The sequence below is a fragment of the Cryptomeria japonica genome, chromosome 8 (assembly GCF_030272615.1).
Source record: "Cryptomeria japonica chromosome 8, Sugi_1.0, whole genome shotgun sequence".
In the NCBI taxonomy this organism is placed as follows: domain Eukaryota; kingdom Viridiplantae; phylum Streptophyta; class Pinopsida; order Cupressales; family Cupressaceae; genus Cryptomeria; species Cryptomeria japonica.
The window spans coordinates 188,803,751-188,816,801 of record NC_081412.1 but is presented as its reverse complement, the minus strand read 5'-3'; the positions used below and the strand labels follow the sequence as shown (position 1 = coordinate 188,816,801).

The 13,051-nt window shown below is 34.2% G+C and overlaps 1 protein-coding gene across 1 annotated transcript in view; it reads right to left on the bottom strand.

Moving 5' to 3' along the window:
• LOC131048393 (DExH-box ATP-dependent RNA helicase DExH6) overlaps positions 1-13,051 on the bottom strand; it is an 86,824-nt gene that overhangs the window by 43,212 nt on the left and 30,561 nt on the right. Inside the window, exon 2 of the mRNA XM_057982342.2 lies at positions 11,475-11,565. Coding sequence (XP_057838325.2) covers positions 11,475-11,565 — 91 coding nt within the window. The remainder of the gene's footprint in view (positions 1-11,474; positions 11,566-13,051) is intronic.

The following is a 13,051-nucleotide window of genomic DNA, read 5'->3' as shown; positions in this document are numbered from 1 at the left end:
TATATATATATATATATATATATAAATATATGAATATATTATTGAAAATTCTTGAAAGGTTAAGTAACCTTAAAAATAAAAGAAGAATAAAATAAAAACCTTGTTATTTATTTAATTAAAAAAAATAAAACTTAACCTATCCTCTAGTCACTAGAGGTGAAAGTGATGTGAGGAAATAAGTTTTAAATAAAACATTTTTACCTTATTCCTTACGCTATGCTCATTACATATTTTCATTCGATGAGCAAGTTATAATATTTTTATCGGGTATATAGGAAGTTGCTTTAATTAAAACGTGATACTTATAAAACAATAAAACAATAAAATCGCTCAACCTTGTTATTCATTTTTATTGGGCATTTTGGAAAACATGGATATTAAAAAGCAACATTGAACAAGCTTCTGGAGATGAAAGACTTTTGGCGTGAATGCATCGAATCTTCTTCAAGAAGCTCAAACATGGAAATGGCGTGACTCTTCCTCCGAGCAGATTTGGAATTCTGCCTGGTATTAGGGCGTATGGAGGAAAAACGTGTTTGAAATATACATAAGACAATATGGAACAAAAGGATTCACGGCTTGCTTTCAAAAACAGCGAGATAGAAGGGTTTGCTCAGCGTTTTTATCTTATTTTGGCTCTGCTATTTCTTCATTTCTGCAGCGAAGCACCATTACTGCTCTACATTTCCAAGAGTAGAAGTTTGGCAAAAGGAGGGGTGCTGGAAAACGACCTGTAGACATTTCTCATCATTTTTCAGGTCATGTTTAAGCTCAAACCCTAACGCCTGGGCATAATTTCTTCATTTATTCTTCATTTAGAAATTGGTAAATGGGGTATTCAAAAATATATATATATAATGCAGTTGCTGTTATTTCAATTTATTACAGTTAGAGTAGGAAGATCTTCTTATTCTTTCTAAACTGTTCTTAAACGAAAGAAGAGGGTTAATATTGTTCTTGACTATATTTTTGTAATAGGTATATAAACTGTTCTTAAACGAGAGAAGATGTAATAGGTATATATACGTATATATTTGTATACATAAAGGTATATATACAAATATGTGTGTAAATGCCTGTAAATCTGAAATTAACTATTCTGTCTCTATAATTCTGATTTAGAAAGAGAGAAAAAGTATTAAGAATCTGTACTACTGAATTTGGGTAAGGGTTTTGGATTAGTCTGCAAATTTAAAGGAAATTCACATCTTATTCCATTATGAATTTGTTGTCATCTCCTTTATACAACAGAAACTCTCTTCATTCATGAAATTATAGGGTACTATGTAGATTTCTGAGTTCCTTAATAAGAACTTCTGGCTCTGCATTTTTATCCATGTCTGGTAGTGAAATATATTCTCACTGTTATGAAACCTTAAACTGTGGCAGCAGCCTTTGGGAAATTTAATTTATACAAAACCTCTGCATACGAACAGTTGCCACATTGTTTAAGTAAATATAATCTAAAATCTGAAGTATCCGGTAATACTTAGCGTATACGTAAAGGTATGGATACTCATGTATACTTGTATATGTACATTGACATATACCGGTAAGTGTATATCAGTATGGTTTATAACTGGTAACACTTAACGTGTATGTGAAGGTATTTGTACACGTGTATACTTGTAGATGTACGTTAGCATATACGGTAAGCATATATCAGAATGGTTTATAACTAGTAATCAACAGAGTAACCTAGTTAAAGATTTTTAACCATACCTCTCGGTTTAGAGAGGATGCTCTTCATAAGACTTGAAAATGAAAGATTTCTTACTTCCTTACGAGCATTTTCAGATTTGTCTAAGTCTGAAACACATCAAGACAGCAGCATCAAACAACCTACCTAATTGAGATTGTCATCTCTGGACCTTGAAACAAACTAATACCCTAGCCTAGGAAGAAAGAGGATAGAAGGGCACCGTTGTACTTTCGATGCAGCTAGCATCACCATTGAGAGATTACTCTCAATATGCCTAGACAGCAGAGTCATGTCAGGCAAAGTTTATATTCCAAACTTATGAGTTGTATGTACAGCTGGCGGCTCTTATGCCCCTTATTTTTCCATGCCAAAAATATAGTTGAACCTTCACAAATCATTGCAATCTTTAATTAGAAGAAATAAACAGTAACTTTAAGAGTACTAGAGTTGTTAACAAATGAAAATTTAAACTTACATATGGTCATAGTTCCTATTGAGTTCAGTTGAACCCATTTGACCTAAAATCCATGCCAAGAAGAGTGTGATCATTGACAGCGCGTTAATTCGTGATTGCAATGTTAAACCTTGGCCAAGGTGGTTCTGCGTAATGCATGCATCTGTCTAAGCATTAGTACCAGATACACCTCTAGTCAGGAGCGTCATACTAGTAGGGAGTTACCCTTAGTGTATGACCGACTAATGCGTGTAGGTCCTAACATCAAGTCTCAGATGGCATTGAGTTCCACTTCCCGTTACCTCCCTGCGAAGGGTCGGGCCAATCCAGTTGGATATGGCACGGGGGACTAGATAGTTTGTGGTTGGGCGGAAAAGCGCCCTGATGATACTTTCCCTCCTCACTGGAGGCTTGATAAAGTTATGAAGTTCAAATTGTTAGCATCAGATGAAATGTACTTTCTAAACCCTATTTCTTTCAATTAATGCAATGTTAATTATTTCCTTATTTTACGTTTATGTTTGATTTAGATCAATGTAGTTATTTCCATTTATTGTTATCTTTAAATAAAATAAAATAAAAACTCTTCCTTTTTATGTTAAGTTGCAATGATTATATTAACAGCTATATTCGTTTCAGTAAGTTACATTTTTGAATAAATGTTTCATTTAAATTTTAGAATGTTACATTCGCTCCAATCCTAATGCACTTGAAATTCGCTCCTAAAGCCATGCACTTGAAGTTGGTTTCAAATCAAAAAATAAACTTGCTCTCAATCACCTTACTTTGCTCCATTGACTCAAATCTTAGGTTTTTTAAACATTCATTCATGAAAATATGTCAAACTTTCCTCATGGAAGGCCTAAAAGGAAAATTCACTCCTATCAAAGAGCACATGAAGTAAACTTCGCTCCAAAGAAGGAGCACTTGAGGTGATCTTCAAATCAAAATCATGCTCGCTATCTTCACTCGTGATAACTCAAACGCTCTAACTCGCACTCAAACAAGGCCTCTAAGACAAATTCGCTCCAAAGGTGATGCACATGAAGTGACCCTCTAACTTGCCCTTCATCATCTCAAATTCAAAATTGTTCTTTTCTAAGCATATGAAGACATCAAATCGGCTCAAAGGAATGATCTATAAGCAGTTTTGCATCTTATCTTGAGCAAATGAAGCAAATTTGCTCAAAGGTTCATGCACATGAAGTGAAATTCGCGCTAAGAGAGGGGCACTTGAAATTTTGGCATACTTAATTAAATTTTACCTGTAGAAGTCACCTCTCACTGTAACACATATAAGTCACCTGGATGATCAAGGAAACACCTACGTTGTTGATTAGATTTGATTAAGGGTTTCTCTATCAATACCTTTTCAATGCAAAGGCTAATAGCTAAGGACTCTAACACTACCCTGGAAAGCCAAAAAAAAAGTGGGGGTCCCCATTTGCAATGGGGCGATGTGTGAATACCTCACAACAAGTAGCAGACAAGGCTGCCAAGTCTAGCAAGGGGGTTAGAAGTAACCAGCCCTTGGTCTTGGTAGACAACAAATCCTTGCTCTTCCTTTAGGCTTCTTGAACTTGCCCACTGTCTGCATGTTAGAATTGAATATCTTATGCTGATCTGAAATATATATGTTTGTAGGGTTTGTGTGCATCATTGTGATTGCAGGATTCTCATTAATCGGGCCATCTACTTCAGGCATAAAATATGACCTGGGCATAAGATTAAAGTAATGAAATTTATTAAAATAAATTATTAAAGTTAGTTATCAAAGTTATTTAATTTATTAAAGTTAAGAAATTCATTAAAGTTTAATTATTATATTATTAATGTTAATTTATTAATTTAGTGGAGTTTATTTATTAACTTAATTAATTTATTAATGTTAAAATATTAATATTCACTTATTAAAGTTATAATCCCATGTGCCCTAATGCTTTCTTTAACTCATTGAAAAATACGTTTATGCTTGTATTTTGTTCTCCTTCCTTGAAATTACTTTTAAGCGCCACTTCGGAGATACAAGTTTAACGAATGAAGACAAGCGAAGAATGCCAATTTACAAATGCCCATCACAAAGTCGTTACCAGTAGGGATGGAAGCGTTTGGGTAAATCTTTGTTTCCAAGTGATTATAGTCTAGGGTTTTATGGATCTATTCATTACCTAGCCCATCGTAGATATTTAGATATTATACATTTGATATTATACTGTTTTGCTGAAAATTCGGCAACGGGAAGAAGGAAAATTGGCAACGGAAAATCAGGAAAACAAATACTTTGACAACTGCCATTGATTCCCAATGACCTGAAAATAGTTTAACAGCATGAGGCAATGGTATAATGGCGTGAGACAGGTTTTGCTTAAAATGTGGAAAGGCAATTCCACAATAAAAGCCTATCGGATAATTAGATTTCTAAAACCAAATATAATCTATCAACTACCATGTTTTATACAATCAATATGTAAATACATTTATTCTCAATTGTGCACTTGGATCATGAGAACTGTTATTATACCTAAATAAATAAAAGAACATTAGCACATGTTCAAGTCTATATGCTTATTAAATTCAATCTCCTTGATTAACTATACATTAATGATATACAAACACAATTTACCAAAAGTTTGGCATCTACAAATCTTATCGGATTTCAGCTGTCTCTCTTCCCATCCTCATACCTTGTGTAAAAGGTTCTCATATGATGTTCTAATACTTAAGGTGTGGCACGTACAATTACATATGCTAAAAAAATTAAATAATAACAACGACCCACTAGCTTTTGACTATATACAATTTATAAAACTTACAATAACTACTAGTTTTCCAATTAGCTTATGACACTTGGACTACATGACCATTCAACTACCTCATGACTGTTCAGCTTCTATATATGACCTGTTGAGTATCCTAGTTAATTTTCAACTTCTGTACCAAAACATTGCTCAAATACTTACAATGGATTCATCACCAAGAATATGTTTCAAGTAAATCAAATACAAAGTAGTAATAAATAGAACAAGAATTATTTTGTATCATTAGCATGTCATGCACTATCATGACAAAATGTTTGTCAGAATTCATACATGACAATCTTACAACCTCCACCCCTAATTGGTGACTTGTATCAAGTCTTGTTGATGTGTTTTTCAGCACAATCGAACACAAAATAAAATACCAAGGTATCTTATCCTCTCTTGAATAAAGTCTCTCAAATGCTATGCTTCGTGATCAAATGAGACAACTCCAAGGTTTCTACTGTCAGGTCTTGACTCGTGGATAAGCTCAATTGATTTATGTGATAGCTGCTATGTTACCTGGAAACGCGTTTCCGGCCTCAAGGCACCCATCTTGGAAACGGAAACCATTTCAAGGACTTGGGGACGGCCGGAAATGTTTCCAAGCCATCCTTGATCCCTAAAAAATTTTGAAAACCGTCTCGAAAACTCAAGGATGGTCAACTATTTTCCCAAAGACCGTTGACCGTCCCCGGAACGGCAAGGGATGCCCAAGTCATCCCCTAGCTGTCCCGAGGGTGAGTAGCCATTTCCAGCTATAAGACAATTAAAAAATATTTTTTTTATACAAATTCAAAAAAACATTATTATTCAGTTTTGAGAGCAGTTAATTGTTTTTTAAAAATTCGGATCCTTGATTATTATAATATTTTTTTTATAAAAAAGTTCTTTTTTCATTTTTAAAAAATCGCTTCAAATTATTATATTTATTATTTATTAATAATTATTAATAAATAATAAATATTATAATAATTTTATAATTTACAAATTACAAATGATAATCATAATATTAAATAATTTGATATCGATATAATCGATATCAATATAGTTAATAAGTTTTCGCCTCCCACCGATATCTTAAAGTTACTTTACTGATATATGATATCGGTGTCAATATAATATATATCAATATCATAATTCTCCCAAAGTTAAAACACATGGCAAAACTAAAGGCCAAAAAAAACATTGAACAAAAAATTAAAAAACAGTGCCAAGCGTGCGACGACAAACAGGGAGGAGTTCACGCAGGCAGGCAAGGAGAAGGAGATGAATGATCATTGATTCAAATTTCAATGATATTACATAATTAGAATTAGAATCAAGACTCTAATTTATAAATGTTATTATGTTGCTGTGATTAAATTTCAGATTATATATATATATATATATATATATATAGCTGTCCCTTGTTCCAAGGAAAAAAAAAACCGTCCCGAAAACCCGTTTCCCCATCCCGCAAACTAGAGGTAACATAGGATTGATGGTAATCCAATTGAATACTTGAATGCTTGAATGTTTAGATGATGTTGGAACTTAGCTTCTATGTATTTGATTGGAAAATAAAATAGCAAAAGAGATAGGATTTGAGGAAACTATGCTACTCCTAAGAATGCAGGAGACAATGAGTAACCTTTGGTGAAACTCGACTAAGCCTTGCTTCGACATGCAAAGCAACAACTATACAAAGCTTAGTGCAATCTCCTAAGGTAAGCACATGATGTTCAACTCACTATCAACAACAAGGATACCATCAAGGCAATGCATATCAAAGTGTGAATAGCAATTGAAGTTAAGCTCATTTAAGGATTCCAGTTGACCACACAAGGCAAACTTACAATTAGCAAATTGCTAGTGGTATGGATAAATGAATTTCACCATTAATCATTCATAACTCCTATGATTCATCTAATCAACATGAGACTATGCAACTTGTTGAAATAACACATTAAACTCACCATAACTTCAATGAAATCATATGTTCTTTACAACAAGATTTTGGCAACAATCTTTGCCTTCTCCTAATCTAAATTCTATTCTATTCTTCTTACTCTTAAACTATTGCTCTTATTAACCCTTTACAAATGAAAGATTTGAGCTTTATAGATAGCTCTTTACAATGAATGGCTTAGATCAACTTGAGATCAATGGCCGAGATTTTACAATAAAACCCTAATTAAGGTTTGTTACAACAAACTCTTCTTAGCCAATGAAATCATTACAATGAATTGGACACATGTCCATTTTGATTTCTAACCAATGAGAGAATAGGCTAGGTACATAATATAGTATTTGATGAGGCGCCATGTGTCACTTGCTCCACCATGCGATGAATCGATTTTATTGAACTTGAACTTGCTAATGTGGAAGTAGCTTGATAGGCTGGAATGCGAATAGGATGCCACATCAACCTCTTCTGAAACTACCTCCATTCCTCAATCACGTTCATTCTTCTTCATTCTGACTTGGAAATTTTCCTCCTTGTGATGCATTCACAATCTCAACCTTTGAGTCATGAAGTATTTCCCTCAACCTTCTTTGATATTGAAATTCCTTGCCTTGGACTTGGAACATGTTGTCTTGAAAAGTAGACTTTGATCCTTTGGAAATTTTGTGACATGTATCCTCTTCATGCATCTTTGAGGTATCTTCTATCATGTTGATGACCTTAATGTTGAAATATGAAGCATGCTCTTCCCATGGAACGTTGAGCTAGACCTCAATGTGTTGATCTCCTTGTTGACTTGGCTCGAATGTGTTGATGCTGTGATACTCTCTATCTCTACACTTTCAAACTTTCCGCCTTCCTCTATGATGCCAATTTGCCTTCTCCAAGTTGCTTTCATTCGTAGTGGTATCTTCCCCTAACATGTTCATGTACGAAGCTAGAAGTTAGAAGGTTTAAAGAATATTTTAAAGAGTATTTCTAAAAATACTTCTAAGTTCTGATTTTCTTATTAGTGAATACAAATGCTTTCAAATTTACAAGATCAAAACTTAGAATCATCTATTAAGTAATAATGCATTCAATTCATGTTCAAAACCTGAGCTTTGTGATCTAGAAATCTGATTACACTCAGAAAATCAGAAATATCTCTCCATTTACTTCTGAAGATAAGACTTTATATCTTGATTTCTGAGACAAATGTGTCTTTAACCAGCACTTGGAATGCAAAGCGATTTAGGCTTTGGTATTTGACCTAGCCTTTTGATTTCTTCCTCCACGAATGATGTTTGAAGCTCTTCCTTTCTAGCTGTGAGGAACGAATCTGGGATGCTGATTCAAGGCGAATCTGTGTATCCAAGGCCAGCTAACTTCTTTTTCATGCAATGTCATCAACCTTGAACGCTTTTCCTATTTCACTTGCTGTGCAAATTTGTTGCTAGTCAAAATTGCTGCCGGGCGAATTTGTGATCTGCACTTGCATTTAGGTCATTCAAGGGTATTCTTCCTTCTACTCATACGATTTGGGGTTTAAAGTCACACCCTTTCATGTTCCATGCCAGCCGACTTAGCATCTTAATGTTTTTTATTAATGAAATCGCACTCATTCAGCCTTCCTTAGGAAGCCAACTTAGCAAGTGGATTGAGCAAATTTTTTTTAGTTGAAATTTTAAATTGCCTTATATGATTTTATCTAACCTCCAGCCGTCTAGGTTCAAACTACCTTCAAATTTGCTTTATCATTGTCCAACTTGGTTCCTTAGAGGTTTGATTGATTTGGGAGATGGGACAATTTGAGATATAAAATCAACCTTTACACCTTTACGAACGAAATTCTACCTTCAAGAGTTAGAAGTCAACTTTCATCTTCTTGTTTTTCCTTCTCACAAACTTAGGTTGGTGCTGCTTTCCTCCACTTGGTAATTCGCCAACCTATATCTTTGGAAGTTCAACTTTGATACTTAAAAGTATTTTCAACCTTCATCTTTGCGACTTAATAGTTTCATCTTTGTAAGGAGGTAGTTTTAGTCTTGCTTTGTTTAGCGAATTCACCCTTCTTACCAACTTAAGTTGATGCGCAAGATTTATACTTAGACTATTTTGCCAACTTACACCCTTGGAAGTTCGATTTTGATACTTCAATATTTCCAACCTTCATCTTTGCGACTTAAGAGTTTCATCTTTGTAAGAAGCTAGTTTTTGTCTTGCTTTGTTTAGCGAATTCACCTACCTTATCTTCTAGCAAACTTCATCTCATCCAACTAACATCTTCCCCACTTCTTGGTTTTAAATTCGCCCTCCTTAACCCTTCAAGTGTAGACGTATTTCTTCATCTTCCTTCTCATTGTTGAAAGTTAAGTTTACAAGTTTTAGCTTCTGATCGTAGTGCTTGTGAATTCCGACCAACTTAAGTGATATGCAGGATGCTCTTTATCGTTCTTTCTAGCCAACTTCGATTGATTCGCAGCCTCTTTCTCATCATTGAAGGTTGGCATTCATTTAAGCAATTTCACCTTCTTACCAACCTAGGTTGATCCACAAGCACTTAGAGACTTCCTACCAACCTAGGTTGATCCGCAAGGTCTCATACTTAGAAATATTTGGCTTCCTATCAACTTAAGTTGATCTGCAAGGCTTCATACTTAGAAATTTTTTGGCTTCCTAAAAGCTTAAGTTGAACCGTAGGGTCTCATTTAAAACTTCTTATCAACTTGAGTTGATGCGCAGGCTCTTGCAAGATGTTGGAAGTTGAAATTTCTTTTGACCTTGATGGTTGATTTTTTTTTTTGCCCTCTAAAGTTGATTGACTTCAATTTGAAGAACTATCTTTTAATTTGCAAGGAAAGCATAGTCTTTTCAAAATCGACCCTTCTCGACAACCTAGGTTGACCTTTGCAACATATTGACATTTTGACAACCTACAACCTCAAGCAATTTTGCAATGTGATATCAACCTAACATCTCTTACTCATTAGCAAAGGTTAATGACTAAAGAAACTAAGAAAACTAAGACACCTAATCTAAGCAAATAGTGGGGGTCCCCATTTGCAATGGGGCAATGTGTGAAAACGGCACAACATCTTGCTCTTTATTACCCCAAGTCGAAGTGTTTGAGCTGAGCGACTTAGTTTAATCAAACTTCTCATTTTGCAAAAGTTATACCTTAGTCACTTAAGAAGATAAAACCTTCTCCCATCGACCTTGCTCATGATCTTAAATTAATTCGCATCATCATCTTTTGGAAAATTCACCTTCCTTTTAACTCAAATTGATTTGCCTTTCTTTCTTATCATTAAAGGTTGAAATTGTTTAATTAAACTTTCCAACTTAAGTTGGTGCGCAAGAGGTCGAAATGCTCTTAATATGCTCTCCATCAATCTTTCTTGCCAACTTAGATTGATTAGCAGCCTGTTTCTCATCATTGAAGCTTGGCATTCATTTAAGCAATTTCACCTTCTTACCAACCTAGGTTGATCCACAAGGTCTCATACTTAGAAAGTTGATGCGTAGGGCTTTGCTTGATGTTGGAGGTTGAAAAAAAATTCTCTCCTAAAGATGAAAATCGAAATGCACAAGAGAGGGACTTCATTATACTAGGAAGATTTTATTTCCTTCAAAATTGACCCTTTCTAACAACCTTTGCAATTCTTGCAACATATTGACATTATCGACAACTTCCTACAACCTCTAGCAATTTTGCAATGTGACCTCCACCTGACATCTCTTACTCATTAGCAAAGGTTAACAACTAAAGAAACTAAGAAAACTAAGACGTCTAATCTAAGAAAACATCACAACATGTCCCCTTTACATCAAGTTGCTAAACTTATGTATGGGGATCCTTATAGTGAGATGATACATCATATCCCTAGATTTGACTAAACTTAGTCATTACCTAGACCCATGCATGAATCTAGAACGTTCCAAAATGTTGTGCTCTAGGCCTTGGCAACCTAGCACAAAAATGGCTTCATACAATACATGGAAACTATGTTTTAGATATAAAAAAAAGACCTTATCCTAATAAAAAAATATTGCTCCTCCAGATAATGACCTTCATGTTCACAATAGCAAAGCCTATAGATATAGACTTACCAACCAAGAAAGACTTGTAAAGCCTCAGAAATGCAGAACTAGCACATTTGCAATTAAACGACTACTACTTACTACAAATAACTCTGCTTTCACAAAGAGAGTGTAGCCGCTTCTTTGTTTAGAACATAAGAACATCATAATCAAATATCACTGACATTGTAGTGCATCATGATTCGATGTTGGAATAAATTATATTAAGAATAAGAATGAATAATTGTTAAGTTCTGCAATTATGAAATTCACAACACCTTGAGGTACAGATCTTATTTTCTACAAATTGCACTAGATCCCGTGTGGAAACTATAACATGAATTCAAAGATATATAAGCTTCAAAAGACTAAACACATACATGCACATGCTATAATTACATATTTGTAACCCAAACATTCCCCATGACCTACTAGAATAAATGTTAATGGTATGAAGTGATAGGAGAAAAATACTTATGAATAGATTATAAAGGTCTGAAAGATACACACCCAGAACTTTTGGATTTGAAACCCATTTTTTGGCTCACTTGATGCACCACAGCCCTGTCATGATTGCTCAAATTGTTTTCAAATGTAAGCACTGCAAATAGCAATATGTAAGTTAGTATGTGCATAAGCAAATAAGGCTTCCCTCAAGCACAAATCCATCAACTATAAATGCATGGCTGAAACAAATTATAATTACAAGGAAACTGGAAGTGTCTAAAAGTGGTTAAGCCATCATTATATTTGAAATCCAAATTGCCTTTATATTAATTTTGATAGCAGTCTCAACACAAAGAAAGCTTCAGTGTCCTCAATTTTACTTGGCATACTCAAAGATATTACAACATGAATGTAATAAGATTCTCCATCAATTTAATATCAGCATAAAGAAAAACGAGTGATTAGATTATATTTAAATATCTTGTTTGCTAACAGACATGCACCATCACCATTAAGAGACAAGAAAGAGATCTCAATCTGTCAATCAATCCTTACTGATGATTGACAGAGAGCCGTACAAAGAAAGTTACTCAATTATAATGTTCATTCTAGACAACCATGAAGATAAGAGAGCACTAAAACTACAGCAATAGAGACGAACAAATCAGATTAAAGGGCTGATTTTTTAATTGGTGAATATTTGCCAATTGGCTAATAGTTAAAATTTGGGAGTCAAAATTTGGCTTATAGTTCAAGCTATAAGGCGACCAAAATTACCATATTTTTACAAAATTTTATTTTAATCTTTATTAAATCACCAAAGCATTTATTTTATGAAACTTTTCAACTTCCAAATTTGCCACAGTATTTGATACATGATTAGATCAGATTCGCCAATAATATATCATTAGTATTAGTTACTTTAAGGTCCTATCGCCAATCTTTAGTTCCCACCATTGATTTAAAATATAATCTAACGGCTCTTGTTGTCTTTTACAAGGTAAAACTTGGCCATGATTTGTAATGCTCATGAGGCCCAAAATTTCTTTTAGACCATTGATCCCCATTGGTCTAAAAGAAATTTTGGGCCTCATGAGCATTACAAACAACCAATATATTTTACCTCAAAAAGTACAACAAGGACCATTTGATTATATTTTAAATCAATGGTGGTAACTAAAGATTATAGAGTCTAACCATTAAACCCATCAATCATTTCCACCCTCCGACCCCCACATTTTCAAAAGAATTTAACTATTTTAAATAGAAGGATTTGCCATGGCATTACAAACTATCAATATATTTTACCTCAAGAAGTACAACAATGACTATTCGATTATATTTAAAATCAATGGTGGCAACTAACGATTATAGAGTCTAACCATTAAACCAAAGTTACCCCGAGTTTCCGGGACGAGGACGGCAGGGGACGGAGGGACGCGTTTCCGGGACGGCAAATTTTTTTGCCAAATTTGGGGACAGCGGGGGACGGCAAAGGGGACGGCTATATAAAATATAGGAAAATTTAAAAATTCTAAATGTTCATATGAAAACATGGATAAAGCATGCATATTGCATACAAACATTATATTCATATGAAAACAATAAAACATGGATATAGCATGTGTATGATACTATGA